General features: G+C 27.1%; 5 protein-coding genes across 10 annotated transcripts; 2 read left to right on the forward strand and 3 right to left on the reverse strand.

The window, feature by feature from the left end:
- Nucleotides 1-890: 890 nt before the first annotated feature.
- Nucleotides 891-2,612, reverse strand: LOC107065200 (SAP domain-containing ribonucleoprotein). The gene is made up of 7 exons (XM_015318652.2): nucleotides 2,333-2,612; nucleotides 2,021-2,117; nucleotides 1,879-1,940; nucleotides 1,510-1,746; nucleotides 1,299-1,427; nucleotides 1,132-1,203; nucleotides 891-1,067 (listed from the first exon to the last, which is right to left on the reverse strand). Exons 1-7 carry the CDS (start codon nucleotides 2,381-2,383, stop codon nucleotides 969-971), a joined length of 747 nt encoding a protein of 248 aa, XP_015174138.1. The 5' UTR covers nucleotides 2,384-2,612; the 3' UTR covers nucleotides 891-968.
- A 448-nt stretch (nucleotides 2,613-3,060) lies between these two features.
- Manf (mesencephalic astrocyte-derived neurotrophic factor) lies at nucleotides 3,061-4,229 on the forward strand. Its single transcript, XM_015318653.2, has 5 exons — nucleotides 3,061-3,226; nucleotides 3,358-3,457; nucleotides 3,561-3,685; nucleotides 3,780-3,921; nucleotides 4,013-4,229. The coding sequence occupies exons 2-5, from the start codon at nucleotides 3,373-3,375 to the stop codon at nucleotides 4,186-4,188; spliced, it is 528 nt and encodes a 175-aa protein (XP_015174139.2). The 5' UTR covers nucleotides 3,061-3,226; nucleotides 3,358-3,372; the 3' UTR covers nucleotides 4,189-4,229.
- A 1,211-nt stretch (nucleotides 4,230-5,440) lies between these two features.
- On the reverse strand, nucleotides 5,441-16,598 carry LOC107065305 (sushi, von Willebrand factor type A, EGF and pentraxin domain-containing protein 1). 4 transcript variants are annotated; one of them, XM_089172799.1, is made up of 31 exons: nucleotides 16,517-16,598; nucleotides 14,708-14,905; nucleotides 14,349-14,636; nucleotides 14,021-14,276; nucleotides 13,747-13,947; nucleotides 13,508-13,672; nucleotides 12,585-12,767; nucleotides 12,075-12,491; nucleotides 11,764-12,012; nucleotides 11,444-11,692; nucleotides 11,197-11,376; nucleotides 11,029-11,123; nucleotides 10,726-10,948; nucleotides 10,450-10,662; nucleotides 10,183-10,344; nucleotides 9,812-10,108; nucleotides 9,603-9,742; nucleotides 9,430-9,529; nucleotides 9,137-9,350; nucleotides 8,902-9,059; nucleotides 8,724-8,812; nucleotides 8,544-8,653; nucleotides 8,299-8,471; nucleotides 8,008-8,222; nucleotides 7,727-7,934; nucleotides 7,470-7,643; nucleotides 7,310-7,401; nucleotides 7,102-7,238; nucleotides 6,017-7,020; nucleotides 5,778-5,957; nucleotides 5,441-5,691 (listed from the first exon to the last, which is right to left on the reverse strand). In XM_089172799.1, the coding sequence occupies exons 1-31, from the start codon at nucleotides 16,520-16,522 to the stop codon at nucleotides 5,522-5,524; spliced, it is 6,546 nt and encodes a 2,181-aa protein (XP_089028925.1). In that variant the 5' UTR covers nucleotides 16,523-16,598; the 3' UTR covers nucleotides 5,441-5,521. The 4 variants fall into 4 exon arrangements, with proteins under 4 accessions (XP_089028925.1, XP_089028924.1, XP_015174372.2 ...); XM_089172798.1 differs by having other exon boundaries at nucleotides 14,708-14,947; nucleotides 16,517-16,589; XM_015318886.2 differs by lacking the exon at nucleotides 16,517-16,598 and adding an exon at nucleotides 16,291-16,420 and having other exon boundaries at nucleotides 14,708-14,947.
- LOC149032503 (uncharacterized) lies at nucleotides 12,774-13,492 on the forward strand. Its single transcript, XM_089172803.1, has 3 exons — nucleotides 12,774-13,035; nucleotides 13,105-13,222; nucleotides 13,292-13,492. Exons 1-3 carry the CDS (start codon nucleotides 12,905-12,907, stop codon nucleotides 13,433-13,435), a joined length of 393 nt encoding a protein of 130 aa, XP_089028929.1. The 5' UTR covers nucleotides 12,774-12,904; the 3' UTR covers nucleotides 13,436-13,492.
- LOC107065195 (protein SHQ1 homolog) lies at nucleotides 14,762-19,004 on the reverse strand. Of its 3 annotated transcripts, none has more exons than XM_089172802.1 (9): nucleotides 18,620-19,003; nucleotides 18,331-18,518; nucleotides 17,932-18,242; nucleotides 17,448-17,852; nucleotides 17,231-17,354; nucleotides 16,987-17,150; nucleotides 16,740-16,900; nucleotides 16,517-16,635; nucleotides 14,762-14,905 (listed from the first exon to the last, which is right to left on the reverse strand). In XM_089172802.1, the coding sequence occupies exons 1-9, from the start codon at nucleotides 18,760-18,762 to the stop codon at nucleotides 14,898-14,900; spliced, it is 1,623 nt and encodes a 540-aa protein (XP_089028928.1). In that variant the 5' UTR covers nucleotides 18,763-19,003; the 3' UTR covers nucleotides 14,762-14,897. The 3 variants fall into 3 exon arrangements, with proteins under 3 accessions (XP_089028928.1, XP_089028926.1, XP_089028927.1); XM_089172800.1 differs by having other exon boundaries at nucleotides 14,901-14,947; nucleotides 18,620-19,004; XM_089172801.1 differs by lacking the exon at nucleotides 14,762-14,905 and having other exon boundaries at nucleotides 15,759-16,635.
- Between the last annotated feature and the right edge of the window lie 84 nt (nucleotides 19,005-19,088).

Raw genomic sequence — 19,088 nt, forward strand, 5'->3', positions numbered from 1 at the left:
ATCAAGAAGTAATTAATTAATAAATTTTATATTTGATATAATCATTTTATTTATGGAATAATACTACTACATTTGTTTAAAATACCATTTAGTTAATAATTTAGTTTTAATATAAAATAATCATAGGGTTTTATTTCGATATGCGTTTAATTTAAACTTCAAATCGAAATGTGTATGTTAACAATGTGATAATAATTGTCGTTTGTATTTCGACGAATAAACATTGTAGCTTTCTCATTCAATGAAGGATATTTTTGAAATAATTATTATTTAAGATTATTTTACATTTATTTATACAATATATAAAATATATATATATATATATATATATATATACGTATAACTATTATGTAATTAATTAATATTTAATCATTACATTCACATTAATTTGTTCTTTAGTAATACACAACATAATTTATGTTTCAACGGAGGTAATATTGCTTACAACTAATAATATATAGTCTAATAATTTGCGTTTTTTTTTTCACTTTTCTCTAATATTATTTATTAATTATTTTCTTTTTATGATAATATATACTTTATTAAATTTCAAAGCTTAGTTTAATATTATTTTAAGTTATTAGTAAAAAGAGAGAGTATTTAGCTTCAAAAATGTGCGTTTTTTTATTTACATAGCAATTCTTTTCATATTAAAATAATAATGATAATATATTATTTTTTAATTGATAAAGAATGAAAACTGCAATATGCTTATTATTATTTTTTAGTTTTTAAAGAACTTTTACAAATAAACTACAAGGTATATCATTGTATGTAAGATTCATTTATCCATATTATAATACTGTTATCTTTGAAACGTCTTCTTTCTTGTTCAATTTTTTGTTTTTAAAAAATGTTATTAAATGGATATACGTCACCTTTATAGTATCTTATTATTTTATTGCAAAAAAAAAAAAAACAAGATATGTTATAATCTAAATTACTGTCTTCGTATACATCAACGAATATCATTTAACAATTTTGACTTTATTAGGGAATACTTTCTCAGTTGGTTTCACCTCTCCAAATCTAGCTTTTCTCTTCTCTATTCGCGCTTCCAATTCAGCCTAACAAAGAAATACGTTAAAATATTATTTGATATTAATATTAGAAATAATTTTCAATCATTACCTTATCCATGAGACTAGAAACTGACATTCCAAATCTTTCTGCACGTTTTTTCAAAACCTCATAAGTCGTATGCTGCATACACAAATATACATGCATAAAATAATAATAAATAATTAACGAAATTATAAATTAATAATAAAATATTTGATTTAAAAAAGATAACTTACGACGGGAGTCTTTACTGATGCAGCTGATTTGTTATTTTGATTATTAACACTAAATCTTGCAGATCTAGCTTCCTTCTTTGCAGCTTCCGATAATGGTAATCCAAATTTCTTTGCTCTCATTTCTAATCTCTGTTATATATACATAATAAAATATTATTAATTCAAATGTGTTAACAAAATTAACTGTTAGATATATTTTATAAATAATTACCTCCTTGGTACCAAGCTCCGATAATTTAATAATTTTTTTCTCAGGAAGTGCATTCTCAGAAGATTTAGTGTCGGTCTCATGTTTCTCTACTTCATCCAATTTAACGTCTTCGATTACAGGCTTGCGATTTAAAACTATTTTTTTGGCATTACCCACGTTACTTTCTACAGATAATTTTCTCTTCTCGCTGATCTCTTGCGAATCTGGTTTACTTGATAATTCTTCTATTTCTTCATCCTAAAAAGTTGTACAATGCAATGAAAGTTTCATGTATCATTTGAAAAATATTTTGTGATAGCATAAGGCTACTAAAATAGGCTATTAAAAGGGTATTAAAATATTATTATGTAGAATAGTATTATCAATTACACCAAGAACAGCATCTTCATCTAATATTTCCTCCGTTGTTTCATCCAAAGATAACGCATTATCTATAAAATAAACATACATATATAAATATATTTATACTTATTATGCTTAGAAATTGTATACGTTGTGTTGCATTACGTACCACCATGTATCGCTAGCTGAAGTCTTTCAACTAATTGATTTTTGTTTCCTGTTGTAGGAAGACCTCTTTGTTTTAATTCTACCTTCAAATTAGCAATCTAATAAGATAAAAACATTTGTTGATTAATATTACAAATTTGTAATGAATGTATTTTACTTCTAAATAGTAACAGTTAATTTCACTGTAATGTTACATTTTTTAATCGTAATGATATAGAAAAGTAAATAAATTTTAATATAAAAATAGATGCTCCTTCTAACAATGAACAAATTAAAATGCAATAAAGTATTTATTTAGATTTAATTAACGCACCTTCATTTTCGAAAGTTCGGTTAATCCTTTCTCGTAAGATGAATCGGCCATGGTGTGTATGCACACAGTTTCTTTTTATAGAAATATATATCAACTAAAGTTACAAATGAATTATCATCTCACATTAAACACACTATCACAAAAACTTAAAAATTAATAGAATAATTTTCAAATGTTATCACTTTTAATAATATTTTTATCTATATAACACTATATAATCGATCGGCCAAAAACTTAACCAAAAATATGAACAAAGTATTACCAAAAGTTGATAAGTAAAACAAAAATATGTTCAAGTTGGCAGCGTATATTTATATATATACCATAAATACATATACAAATATATAATATGAAATTATTTACGCTATCTAATATATATTTATTTTATTACGATTTATTCAACGTAATTATTAAAATTCTTATTAATAATATTGTTTGGTTAAGAAATTATATACGATATCTGAAGGACCAATCAGATTGAAGTTTATTAGTAAACACTTTCTGAATGGTCATTTAAAGAATATTTGTATTATCGTGATTTGTGAATTTGAAAACACGAAAAATACCTTCCTATTAATTTTTAATTAATAATTATGATTAAAATTATAAAATATTAATGATATTTGATTCTTAACATATCCCGTGATTGTTTTCTTTAGTTGTCAAATAGACGTAAATCATTTTTAAATGAAGACCAATCAGAAGACGCCAGGTCTATTTCCGGATTTTTGACAGTACCCAACGTGTATGAAAGTAGCATGAAGTTTTGTTCGCTGTGTGCTCGATGAATCTGTTAAAATAGTGTTTCTTTGAATAAAAAGTTTCAATCAAATAGATTATTAAGTTCCAAAGCCATTGTTTATTTAATAAACATCAATCGATTTGGTTTATATCGTATGTATTTTGTGTATCATTGCTGTTTTTTCTTAACCTATTAAAGCGGCATTTAATTTTGAAAATGTCATTAAAAATAGAAAAGTCTTTGTTAACGTCATAATCAAACGGTTTATTAATTTTTTTTTCAGAATATATTTATAAAAATGGATATTAAAATGTGGTTCGCTATCACTGTGGTTTTTAGCATGGTATCGTTTATTACAGCTTTAAAAGAAGGAGATTGCGAAGGTGATTTATTTATGTATATATTAGTGACGATATTTTTTATATTTTATTTACAATTAATGTGTTATCTCTTTACCAACTTATTTTGAAAATTTTGATTTTGCAGTATGCGTAGTTACTGTAAATAAATTTGCTGAAACTTTAACGAGTGATGTTAAAAGCGATTACAAAAAAATAGAATCACAATTCAAAGAATTTTGTAAAACAACAAAGTCTAAAGAAAACAGATTTGTAAGTATTATTACTATTTAATAGAAATCATTTTATAATATATAATGTATAAAATCGTGGTCATAAAAATGACATAATCTTGTTCGTATGTCAGTGCTATTATTTAGGTGGTTTAGAAGAATCTGCAACAGGGATTTTGGGAGAACTTAGTAAACCTTTGTCATGGTCTATGCCAGCAGATAAAATATGTGAAAAACTAAAGAAAAAGGATGCACAAATATGTGATCTAAGATTTGGTATTTATATATTATTTTAATAAAATGTTACCGTATATTAGAGATAATATTAACAATAGTAATCGTGTAACATTGTGTACTTTGGTTACAGAAAAACAAATAGATCTTAGAACAGTTGATTTGAAAAAGTTAAAAGTAAGAGACTTGAAAAAAATATTAAATGATTGGGATGAATCGTGCGAAGGATGTATAGAAAAGACAGATTTTATTAAACGGATCGAAGAACTTAAGCCTAAATATTCGAGCAGTTCTAAAACGGAGCTTTGAAGAGAATCCTGAGATATAAATAAATAATTAAGATATCATAACTGAAATTGTGCATTATTCCATTGTTTTGCAGGAAAATTGATAGCAGTATTTATAATACGTGTACAATTAATATTTATATATGTACTTTTGTTCGATATAATTTTATTTTGTTTAAAAAAAAAAAAAAAATGTTTCATTTGCAAAAGTATATTAGAAATTATCTAATCAGATAACTTTTCTTGAATGTTGTATTAGTTTTAAAAAGAAAATCTTTATCAGCTTTTAAATAACTCAGCGGTTACATCGTTAGAATATTTAAAAACAAATTTAAAACAAGAATAATATGCTAGTTATTTAATTACTTTCGTTTGTTCTCTTTTCTTTTTTTTTTTTTTTTTTATTCTGACGAGGCTAAATGAATATAAATTAAGGATTATCAGATGGTGCTTCATTTATATAATATTTATAGATATAATTTTTTTGGAATGTAAGTTTTTCAAATCAAGATATTTTATGATATTTATATTTTCACTGCCCTTCCTTCTAATAGTCTGATGCAATATTTCATCTCCATGTAATGCACACATTCCTATATTTAGAATTAAATGGTATGAAACATAGGATGTGCCAAGAAAGGAAATTTAAAGAATTCGAATTTCGTAAAAAGAAATGGGAAGCTATGATCTAATAATTTATCTAAATTTTTCAAAAAGCATGCAAGTGAAGGGCATTGACAAAGACATAACAATAAAAAAAAAAAAAAAGACAAAATTACACATTTCTATGTCTATAGAAAACATTTTTCGTGATTTTAATAATATATATATGAATATATATATTATATATCTCTAATTGTTCATTGCATTGTACAACTATAACACAATTATAGTAAATACTTATATTTGATAGACAACGAAATATTATTTTTGACAAATTTTTATAAACATTTAATTTTTAATATTGGATAAAAAAAAAAAAGAACAAAAAGATATACATTGTTTTAAATCAATGTATATGAGCAAAAGTTTTTTTACTTTCAATATATTTTTATATGAACTTATGCTCATTTATCATTCATGTTAATTAGCACACAAATAAATATATATATACACGCGTAATAGTGTATGTAAATATATGTATATATGTTTACTTTGATAATTATATAGAATAATTAATAATTATAATTACGATATTATAATTATTATGAAAGATTCATTGCTAAAAATGAATATTGAAAAAAGAAAAAGAAAAGCAAAAAAATATACGACCGTTTACGTGTTTCTCCTTGCGTATTTTTATATATGTTTTATTTAATTATCATTTCTATATATTAGTAATATATCATCCATAATTATTTATTAACGCATTGTGGTGGATCACTCCATTTTCCATCTGAGTTACAAGTAATAGTACCTATCTTTTTACCATTGGGGCAAATATAAACAACTTGTTCTTTAAATAAATAGGATGGACCTTTAATAACTACTCCAGGTGGTACTACTGGTTTGCCGCATGATATTTCTGGAAATATTATAAAAGAAGAAATTATAGTCCTTGGTAAATACTAAAGTTAAAATATGTAATTATTGAATTAATTTGTAACTTACTAGAACACTTGCCCCGCATTTTGGACCATTTTCCATTAGGAAGACATTTTATAGTTGATTGACCAAATATTCGATATCCTGGTGTACATTCATAACGAATCATATCACCAATATTATAATCAGTTTCATTTAGTTTTAATACTGCATTAAATGGTAGTTGTGGATTTTTACAAGTGATATCTGAAAAAAATAATATTAATTTTCTTTGTACAATTATTTAATTATAATTTTTTACTTACGTTTACATATAGGCATAGTTGACCACGTGCCATTCGAATGACACGTTAATGTTTCAGATCCTTCAAGAACATAATTTTGTTGACAAGCAAATGTAAAAATATTAGTTACATTTTTATAATCATTCATATTATTAATATTAACGAGTGTAGCGCACAATGCTTCTTCACATATTTCATTTGTCGAATCATCATGTATTTGGATAAATTTATTATCGCGTTGTAAAAAATTCACAAGTTTCCATCGACTAGTTTCATCGCAAATCCACGTAATATTTAATTTTTCATTGATAGTAAAAACATTCGAATGAGTCATACTATTTTGACAAGTCATAATAATTCTTTTACCATAAATATCTCCTTCTATATAAAAGTTAATGTTACCATAAAAATTGCTTATATTTTTATCATTTTCTACTTTTTGTTCAGTTTTATATTGCACGTTATACAGTTCATCGATATTAAACAATCGGGAAATCAAATGATTTGAAATTGGGCAATTACGTGGTTCACAATTTTGATTATCTGGAATCCAAGTTCCTTCGTTACTGCATATTCTAATATTTTCACCAATTAATTTATATCCTGTATTACAAATAACAAAAATTTCTGTCTTAGGAATAAAATTCTTTTTTAATTCTTGATTATGAAAATGTTGCATCGAATATAATTCTGTTGGAATTGCTGGAATCTCCAAAGACAAATTTCCATCTATTTTTAAAAATATCTTTCCTTCTTCTATCGGTTTTGGCCAAGAACAATTTATGAGAACACATTTTGGAAAATAACTGGACCACAAACCATCGTTAGAACATTGAAGAATAAACGTATTAGAAGAATCATTAATATTTTCAAACTTGTAACCAGAATCACAAAAATATCCTATAGTATCACCGTAAGAATAGTTTCTGGTAAAAAGATCATCTGTTATATTTTCTTTTAATTGTGACAAACTTAAAGATTCTTCTTTTTCTTTAGTAATTATTCTCATATAACCATGCTCTATTCTATATTATAAAAAAAAGATACATTTAATTAATAACAAAAGAATAAATATATTATATAATAAAATTTATATAAAAATTTACTTTGCTGGTGGTGGACATCTATAAGGAATACAAACTGCATTATCATGATTCCATACACCAGTTTCTAAACACGTTAAATATTTTTCTCCAACCAAACGAAATCCGGGATCACATTTAAATTCAATCTGTTGTCCTGCCTATATAAAATATCAATGAAATAAAAATGAACTCTAATATTAAACATTATTTTTCGAGGAATATGTTATACCTGTAAAATTGTGATATCATCTCTCTCATTTTCTTCTATTATATATTCTATGTCCCCATGCTCTGGTGCCAGTAAACTTTTACATGTTACTCCTAATACAATAATGTTATGTACAACATTTTCTAAATTTGTTAAATCATTAAAATAATATAAATTTTACCAATACAAATGGGTGGTAATCCACTCCATTTTCCATTAGATTTGCATACTCGACGTACGCTTCCACGAAGCTCATAACCATTAATACAAGAATAATAAATTTCATCTCCAAAAAGGTAAGACCAGCCATTTATATAACCACGTGGAAAATATCCAGGAAATCCACATCTTACTTCTAAAAAGAAATGATAAAAAAAATATAAACAGAACTTGAATTATAATACGATCTCAGTTAAAAATAATTTGGATAAATCTTACTCGAACATTTAGGTGTATCAGAACCTTCCCATTCACTATTTTTAAGACATTTTCTTCTTAATACTTTTTGTTCTTTACCATCAAACTTAAGTACGTATCCTGGATCACAATAATAAGTTGCTTCTAATAAATCTTCTGTGGTATTTACGTTCCCTTTAAATGGTGCAACTGGTACAGGACAACCCTGACAAAATTGGCTGTTTATAATCTAAAAAAGAAATCAATGATAAATAAATCAAAATGAATATTTTTACTATGAAAATAAAAAATGATATTATCACCATAATATTTCCATAAACGTGTTCCAATATGTGAGACCATGTAAAAAGAGTTCCATAGTATTTTTCGCATGTTCCATACAAGTGCATTATATAATCATTTGTAAAAACTGAATCCCAAATATCTAGTAATGTAATATTACCCACGAATGATTCTGATTCAGAAAAACCACCACCCATTCGATCTTGTTCTTGTCCAATAATGAAAGATCCATTAGCTAAAAGAATAACATTAATTTAATTTTTGAAATTAATAAACAAATAATAAATTAAAAATATAATAGAGAGATCTACCTGGAATAGTTAAACCTTTTGCTAAATTTGTACCAGTATCTTTACGAATTCCATCAAGAAAAATATTCCAAGATCCATTAGTATTTTCCCATGTAATGCAAAGAAAATGCCAGTAACCATCATTAATTTTAACATCAGTTACAATTGCTCGTCCATTGATATATAATACAAATCTATACAAAATTTATTATTTAACATTTGAGATGAGATTTTAAAATAACAAAAAAAACCTATAAAAGACTTACCCATTATAATCTGTTACTGTAAATGCATTATCTTGTTCATGCGTTGCATATGAAAGTACAGTGCCATAATTAAAAGTATCCAGAGTTTGCAACCATACAGTAATAGTCAACTAAAAGAAATTTAAAAAATAATAAAATATGAAGGCTTCTTAATATTTATTTTTTTTATTAATTTATTACCTCTGATATATTTTTAATTGGGCCTTTCATCATCACATAATCAGTTGTACTAGATCTCGTAAAATGCATGACATAATCAGATGTCAATTCTTTGTTAATAAAAAAAATCTTTCATTGAAAATTTAATTTCAACTTAGAATTATTAAATAAATTAATTTAATATATTTTATGAGCTTACCAATTTCACAGTTATTTCCTGTAAATGTTGGAGGACATGTACAAGTATAATTAAAAGATATACTTTTACATTGTCCACCATTTCTGCAAGGTGAGCTACTGCAATAATTAATTTTGTGTGTGCAATCTCTTCCTGTATATCCAATTGGACATTCGCATCTTTTAAAAATAATAAAATACATACACATATATAAGATATAATGAAGTAAACCCATTGAACAGTTTAAAATTCAAACCTGTAACTATTTCTTGTTGCATTTTTTTCTCTGATGTTTATACAAATTGAATTTTCATGACAAGGAAGCCAATCGCATGGTAATAAATTACAACGACGACCTAAAAATCCTGATGTACAAGAACAGTACCAAGTTTGATTTACAGCGTTACATATTGATCCTTTTTCACAAGGCATCGGATAGCAGTAATTTACAGAAGTTTCACAAAAAGAACCTAAAAGTATTGATACAAAGTTTTATAAGGAGCTATTTAAAATATATGAAAGTATTTAAAAATGTGTATGCATAATTACCTTCAAAACCATCTTTACATATACATGCATAATCATTTTCTGTGCTAACACACTTTCCATCATTTTGACAAGGATTATGAGTACATTCGTCAATGTAAATCTATAAATTAAATTAGAAAATATGTTCTTTGCATTTTTGTCAATTGTTCATAATTAATAATCGATGTTTTTACCTCACAGTTCGTTCCAGTGTAAGAACTTTTGCAAGAGCAATAATAAGGCATTTCTTTATTAGTTTCATTCGCAATGCATAATCCTTCGTTTAAGCATGGTGAAGATTTACATGGATTTTGAAATATCTCACATTGCGTGCCTAAATAAAAATTATCATTGAAAATTTATATTAAATGAAAATTCAAATGATAAACATTTATATTCTTACCGATGTAATAATCACGACATTCGCAACTGAAATCTTCATCTTCATTTTCTAAACACTGACCATCGTTCAAACAAGGCTTCGTATAACAAATATCATTTCTTATTGCATTAAGATCTATGCATTCATTTATATTTACAGAACCACGATTTTGTGTAGTTGAATTCGTAGGACATGGTAAACATGTATTTTGTCCATATTTTGGTTGATAAAAACCAAAAGTGCAAGACATACAAGGTTCTATAGATATAACAGATCCATGATGTCTACGTTTAGAAAAATAACCTGGCTGACAAACAGCTGAAGAGATAAATAATATTATAAATATTTAATATAATATTAATTATACTCTTTCATATTAATTATACTCTTACATATACAATCTTGTAACGATTTCGTACGCATTCTTTTAGTATAAGTATTTTTAGGACATTTTTTGCATTGTATAGATCCATTTACATCTTGATATTCTCCCAAAGGACATGGTCGACATTGTTTTGCAGAAGTATCGTGAAAAGTACCTAAAGGACATTTAACTAGAACAAAAATAAATAAATAGTATAATTTATAATAGTTTAAAATAATTAGATTATATTAATTTCTAAATATATTTAGAAATAAAAAATATGTCTTTTTCTCACTGCAAGTATGTTTTCTAGGTAGACTTCCAGGTTCACACAAGTCTTGTATCTCTCCAAATATAACATGCAAATTAAATGCAAGTTTAGCTATCTCTTGATTAGTTTTATTATTGAATAAATCAAGTTTTCCAGAACGTGTCATCAATTCAATCTTTTCTCTTAACTGTTGCAATCCTTTTTTTGGATTGTCGCGATTTTCTTTGATTATTTTTCCTATAATAATTAATTCGAATATTTTAACAAGATGAACAATTTATTGATAATGTTTATACGTACCAATGAATTTGAATTTAATTTCAATCTTATCTCTTTTTCTTTTTAATTTATCCTCATCTTTTTTATGATCCCTTCGTACCCTTACCAAATTCGAATACAAATTTTTCCTTGTAAAATTGTCGTCTTTGCATTCAGGATCAAAACTTACGAGATTACATTCGACATCGTTATTGCAGATATCAATTAGTTTTGATCTTAAGTCTTCGGTAATGCGATCGGTTAACTACACACGTCAATGAAATAATAATCAATAAGTTTAACTAGAAATTTGTTAAACGTTAAATACTTAGATGTGCTGCTCACTTCCCGTAAATTTGTTGAGTTATTACAAAATGATTTAGTATCTCCTTCGAGAGCTATATTTCCTTCTACATATACAGTTTCTAGTTGTTCAGATTCTGTAGAATTAACAATAAATAAGCATAACATATAAATTAAATAGTATATTTAAATAAAATAACATATACCAACCCAAGCAATCAGACATAATATAATCATTTGAAGTTCCATTTTCTTTGTTACATTTAAATTGCATATCCTCGTTCGCAGAACCAAGATATGTTGTTTCTTGCACCAGTTCATATCCTTCACTGCAGACAGTCGTGCTGTTTGTCGATTTGTTTGAAGGTACGGTAATATTTTTGCATACATCTGAAACCATGTTTACACGTAAGTAATTTGATAATAGAATTTAATAAAATATTTAATTATCTTTTACCTTTAACAGTGATATTTAATACACAATTCGCAATATTTCCGTACATATCGGTAGCATTGTATACGATTTGTGTTTTACCAATTGGAAACACGTTATCTTCGGGTTTATGACTTTGTTCAATTCGTATTAGTAATTTGGAATTGTCATAAAATCCTGGCTCGTTCCAGCTGATATTAATTGCTCCAGTTTCACGATCAGTAAATATTACTGGAGGGTCTACACAATTTTCAACCATCGGCGGTTCCTTATCTTTAAGAATCAAAAATATTATTGCATAAATAAATTCATTTTTATTATAATACATAGATTCTTCAACTTACCGATTACTTTGACTTGAAATTTACATCTTGCTTTATTCCTACTCGCATCTTGAGCTACGTAAACGATATTACGAGTACCAATTTTCATTTTTCGTGGAAGAACAATGTGTGGTTTGCTCCAGACAACAACAGAGTCATTATCGTTATCGATAGCTTCTGGTATTGTCCAGTTAACATAAGCATAATTTTTACTCGGTAAATTTTCTATAGTTATAGAAGGAGGACAGGTAATAATTGGTGGAGTGTTATCTAAAAAATATAAATAAAATAATTCAATAAAAATCAACAATGAATTTATTAATAATACCAACCTACGCAACGATTGACGGTACGGCGTTGTGACCAAACACCTGCACGACCACCACAGGATCTAATTCGTGGTCCTTCTAACTTGTATCCTTTTTTGCACGAGATAGTACAATTCATAGTGAAGGATAATTTTTCACGACCAGTGCAATTCTTAGGAAAAATCATACCATTTGCTAATTGTTTTAAAGGTTCACATTTAATCGGTTTACAAGTTGTTTCCAGACCATCCCAATGTGAAAGGGGCAAACAATTTCTAACTTTACTTCCTCTCAATTGGTATCCAAGATCACATTTAAATTGGCATCGTGTATCAATGGGATAAGAAGTTAAATTTTCTTTCAACCGATCCTGATAAATGTCGTCATTTTGACAACGAACACGTCCATGTTGAGGTGCTTTTAGTGCTGGGCAAGTCTTTACTGTTAAATACTTTCTCTTTAGCATTAATTAGACATCCTTTTATTTAAAAAAATAAAAAATTAATTCATAGATATGATAATTATTAAACTTACCTGAACACTGTGCCTCATTGCCAGACCAAATCCCATTCTTTCCACAAAGTCGAATGCTATCACCAGTCAATTGAAATCCTATTTTACATCTTATACCACAAGCAGCGTTCACTACGTTGCTACAGGCATTTGCTTTCACCAAATATCCATTCTCTGGTACTTTAAATTTCGGACACGTTATAACTAAAAGAAAAAAGTATATACAAAATGTGAATACATATATATAAAAATATAATAATTTTCATTTGTTTTTGAGATAACATTTAATTCAATCAATTAAATCACATGTCCGCTGGATAGACATTAATTAAATCTCAACGATGGATGCGCGAGATAACAAACCCCGCGATTTCGTTACTGCAATTCGAAATTTAAAGGAAGAAATAAAGAAAACAAGAGCTATGCAAATGATGTGGTTTCAAACGTATGGTCCTTTGCTGGATGAATACGAGTATGAAAATGATTCTAATTAAGATCAATATATATGTAATTGTTATTTTTATCAGTAATTATTTGATAGAAACGTAAACAAAGAGATGGCAGAGTTGTACGAGAAACAACACGTTGCAGTTGCCGATGATTCATCTATCAAAGATGAAAGATCTTGTTTACCTACACCAGAAACGAGCAATCGTGAAGTACGATCACTTGAAATCAATTTAAATATTTAATTTATATTACTTTCATATAAATTATATTTTTGTTAGTATGGTTGGCTAGCAACGAAGCCAGAATTTCAATTAGAAAAATACGGATCGTATACAATCGATAGGATGTATCCTATGAAAACTAAAACTCTGCTACAAGGAAATATACCAATGCTTGCACCTGGAAAAAGCTTGATTCAATAAATATTGAATTTTATCTATCCTTAGAAACTTTCTTTTACAAGATAAATATATACTGAATAATTTAACAATTACCTTCACATTTTCTCCCATCGGCAGTAAATCCAGAAGCACAAATACAATCCTTCACTGTAGTAGCAGGAACCTTTACAGTTATATGGTTAACATCTGGACAAGGTAGACAAATAGCCGTTGAATCTCCAGAAATATAGCCGGAAGCGTAAGTTCCATTTGGACATGCTATATATAATTAATAATTATAAGAAATATAATTCTTAACAATATTATAATAAAAATAACAAGCATATACTGACGTTGGCAAGAACCTTTAAAACCAGAGCCAAAGAATCCAACCGGGCAAATACAAGCGTAATGACCAGTTGTTACACCGCACGAACAAATTGCTATATCATCGCAACAATTACTTTCTCTAACTTTGTACATTTCATTGTTCATACATAAAATATCGCAATCGCTGTTAACTGCCATAGGCACATACTTTCCCGTTTTTAAATCTACAAAAACGATCATTATATATTATTGCAATTAATCACATTCCTGTAATAAGTAATACACTTTGATTCTCACCATGATGCAAAGCACGACGTGCCAATGCTTCGAATTCGGCAAAACTATCCAAAAAGTAACTGTGAGCGTATTCAGGATTGCTAGCGATATCATGAAGTTCCTTAATATTACCAGTACGTATTCCAAATGTAAATATCATGACACCAGCGTTCTTCAAATGATCGGCAATAGGACGTGGATCTCCACCGTTGCTGAAGCCATCGGTTATGAGAAATATTACTTTCTTAGCCTTTTTGCGACCTTTTTCAAGAATATCCTGTTATATAAATAATCTTATTAATATATATTTTTCTCCCAATAAATATCAATTATGTTTTAGATTACTAACAAGAGCTTCGAAAAGTGCACCACGCGTATATGTTCCACCACCGGTATAACTAATGTTATTAAGTTGTTTGTTAAGTAAATAACATTTGTGATTGTCCTTTCCAGTTGTAGATATTTGATCAACGTTACGATTAATATTTCTTTTTCCTCCAAAAGTGACAATTGCAACTCTTGTTGTCAAGGGTTCTACCGTAAATTCAGACAAAAGTTTCTTCACAAAATTAAGCTCACTACGGAAGTTGTGCAGTCCAATCGAACCAGATCCATCCACGAGGAATACGAGTTCTACCTGGGAAATGTGAAATGATCATTTGTACAATATCTTTAGAAACAAGATCAATTTGAATGATTTGTTTTTACCTCATTGGTTTCATTTCTCAAATTATCTATGTGGATCTTTAAAAGATGCGGCAACAAGTCCGCTTTTCGTCGAATCATTTTGCTATCATTTTTTAAATTATTATGCAGATATTGATTGTTATTATAATCTTCTTTGGCATAATTCCAAGTTGTTGTTGTTGTTGTTGTTGTTAAATCAATTTCATCGGTGTTACGTATCTTGAAAGTATTATTTGATCGTAATTTGCTTACTTTGGAATACTTTGCAAAGATACAAGAAATTCCATTGATTAATAGAAATATTTTCCAATGTGACACTAACATTTTTTACAATACATGTAAGCTCTAATTATAATTTTTATATTATAATTTAAATATTATCATAAAAAATATTTTCTATAATAAGATTAGAAAAATATATAAATGGAATGAAGTGTAGTCACAAAAATCACGATTCATTATAACAAAAAAAAATTCGAATACGAACTGTCTAATGTTAAAAGCTGACTGATATTCTACTATGCAAATACTTCGATGAACTAACGTAGGATAATCGGAGAGTTTAGAAATATGCGAGAACAAGGGAGCCTCTGTTTTACGCTTAAATATAAAAAATGCCTCTATCTTCCGTTTAATGTCTCGGCATCACGTCGCTTTTGATTCAATGAAAAATCTTTTTAATATATCGAGTATATTCATTAAAGAAATGAATAAAAATAATTTAGAGTATCATCATATAAATAAATAAAAAAAAAAATAAATAAATAAATAAATGTACACATATACAAAAATTTTCTACAAAGTCGTATTATTAATAAAAATCATTTCTTCTTTGATTTAATTCAAAGCCAAAAGTATACATTGTAAAATAATTATTTTAAAAGCTAACATATACATATTGCGTAAATGTGTGAAATAATTTAAATTAATCAGTTTCATGAATATGGGTACAGATATGGCTACTAATATTATGGAGATCGCCTCCCACAATGAAACTGAAATAGAAAAAAGTGATTTTTAATTTTATTCATCATTTCATTCTATTACTTTACTTAAAAAATAAAAGTATATATATATATGAAGACAGTGATTTATTTTAAAAATAAATGTAAATATAAGTTTGTATAAGTCTAATTGTTCGTTAATTTATATTAATATGTTCCCTGCCAAACTGTTTTTGCCTAACTTGTCGTATAGGTCATTTGATTTTCAGTGCATTAGATGAATATGTCTGCGTGTACCATTTATGGTCAAGTTTGACGTGTACCATTTATGGTCAAGTTTGACGTGTACCATAAATGGTACACATGGCAAGAAACTATTAAACTATTAACCCTTTAAGCACTACTATAGTGGCTAACCCTGTTTTATTTTTTAAGCACGACTATAGTGGCTTTCACAGATGTCCTTTTTAAGAATAATACTCCACTATAGTGGCTTTTGCAGATGGCTAAATATTTATTATTATAACTAATTGTATTATTAATTGTTAAAGTAAATTGTCAAAATACTAGTCTTATATATCAGTATGTGTATCAGTCTTTAAGAAGTTATTATTTAAGAATTTAAATTATAATTAAATTTAGAATTTCATTTCAGTGTACTTGCGTAGATAACAGCATTGTTTTACTCATACTGCAGTTGTACAGTTTAATGTAACTCTTCTTGAACCATGCCTTTCTGCGAAACAACAGCCTCATGCAACATTTAGTCGTGCCTAAGAGGTTAAAGATTATTATAAAGACAGTTCAAAACAGAGAGAAGTAAAGTAAAAGAATCTATTTAAAACTGTTCACAATAAGTATGAAAATAAAATTTATTCTCTTTTACTTTCATCAGAATCTACACTAGAACTGCTAGAAGAACTACTGCTAAAACTACTACTGTCTGAATCTGAGTCTGTATCACTACTATCGGCGGAACTTGAAGTGTCGCTGATGGATGACGTTCTGAAAAAATATTCACACATTATATATTTAATATTATGTTAAAACGTATCAACTATCTTTTGTTATTTTGTATTTAATAATATTTAATAATAACATTTACTTACTCTTCCTTCTTATTCGATGAAGGATTAAGATTTAAGTTCTTTGCATGCTTCGTTATATCTTCGACTATATTTTCTATAACTATGTTTTCTTTTAAAGTAACCTTTATTGCTACTTCTATTTCTTCTAACTCCAAATCTATATATTCTTTACATGGATATACCTTTAATTAAACAAACAATGTAAAATTTATGAATCCACATATAATATAATATTTCTATTAAAAGTTTTATTATATAATAAACTTACACTTTTTAATTGAGGAATCAATGTATCTGTCAAAGATTCCGGAATTCCTTGCAACCAAATAAGGTAATCCTTGATATACAACTGATTCAACAAATATCGTGGCTCGTGAGAATTATTAAATAGACTATGTATCTCGCAAAATAACTTTATAATATATTTCCTTCCTGTTGATAATCAAAATATTATTATTGAATATATAATTTAAATATAATGTTTAAATATATATTAGAATTTATTATCAAACCTAATGTAATGACTTGCTTAACATCTTCGAACACTTCCATGGATAATCTCCAGTTTCTTACTAAAGGATAACAAAGCGATCTTCTGATGCATGCTTTTATAACTTCATCCGCAGTTTCAAAAGTCTAATAATAATATTTTATACAAAGTTATTAATAGAGAAATGTAATCTATATAAAAATTGATAAATAATATAAAAAACAAAAGTAAAAACATACTTGAAACCAAGACAAAGTTGAGCTAAGCTTGTTAATCGTCCATCCGCTTTCGACATTATTTTCACCATCTGTTATTCTATGATTGTAACAACTAGCGTATAAAATATCGACTAAACCCAAAAGTACCATATTAATTTCTTTATCATCTAATAAATATTCTTTATTTGGAAGTTCCTTCAAAATTTGGATTTCATTTTTATCAAATTGGATATCTTCTTTTTTTAATTTACACCATGGTGGATTATACGAAATATATGGTTGTACACATTCGATATCCACAAAATCAGCCATGTAATGGTCTTCATTAAAATCTTTTGATTCTGTTTTTTCTCGGAGTTTTGTACGTGCATCTTCAGGAGTAATATCAGGTGTGGGTAAATCTATAATTTCTTTAATCCAGGCAGACTATAAATAAATTATTAATAAATATTTAAATATTCATTTTTATGCTGTAAAGTATTTTATAAAAATCATATTAACGTACCTCGAAAGATTTTAACGCGCCAGTAATTTTATTTGCAAATCCATAATTAGGAGCATTTATCAATAAGCATGAACTATTACTTGGTTCTATTGATTGAGGAAAATACCATTTGTTAGATGCTTCTTTATCATCCTCTTCTTTATCATCTTCTCCTTCATCATCTTCCTCTTCGTTATTTTCTTCTTTATTACTTGCTTTTTTATCATCTTTCTCTTTGTTATCTTCTTCTTTATTGTCTTCTTTTTTATCATCCTTCTCTTTATTATCTTCTTCCAAATCTTTATTTGTTTTTTCTAAATAAGCAGGATTACCTGTTGCATTGAAAAAAAAAAAGATTTTCATTTATAAACAGCACGCTTAATATTTTTCCATAAAATAAAGCTTGCTTTAATAACATACCAATGACTTCAATTTTTGGTCCAATTGAATGTTTAGGCTTCGATGATAATAACGTTGTTATCATATCTAAATTAGGAAAAAATTCACCTTTGTTTACCTTAGAAAATTTTAAAGTGAAACAACCCTTATCACAATCATAGCTTCCAGAGGATGTAGAAGTCTCTTCTATTTCTCCAGGTAATTTGAGTCTGTATATGAAATAAAAACACGTGTCAGAAAAAAAGATAGTGTATATGATAGTTATTAGTTTAAGTAAACAATAAGACTTCATGAATTTTTTATATTTTACCTAAGATAATATGGAACTGCATAAAATCTAAAATCATCTCCATCGACTTCTATCTGTGTGTCTTTAATATTAGCATAAGGTGCATTAATAATAATCGTAACATCATCATCAGTTTGTGTTATACTAAATACAGGCGTTAACATTGTTATTTATATTTATTTATTTATTTATTTATTTATTTATTTTCTTATTAATATAGCAATGTAATATTGCAGAAACAAATTGTAATAAAACACGCATGCACGAATAAAAAATATAAAAATGAATTGAATTACACAGTGCAAGATACACAAACGTCAAACCATAACGATATGCACGTGAAAAATACTTTGAGTAAAATGGGTTTCATTTTTTAATTTTTTCATAAATTTCTTCTGAATTTGTATCAATAAGAACGTTGGCCTTAAGTACCAATAGAAACATTCGATTACTTTAAACATCCAATCATTGAAGTTGACCAATCACGTGT

The sequence above is a fragment of the Polistes dominula genome, unplaced genomic scaffold (assembly GCF_049000335.1).
Source record: "Polistes dominula isolate Pdom_NZ unplaced genomic scaffold, Pdom_raw_medaka contig_23, whole genome shotgun sequence".
NCBI lineage: Eukaryota > Metazoa > Arthropoda > Insecta > Hymenoptera > Vespidae > Polistes > Polistes dominula.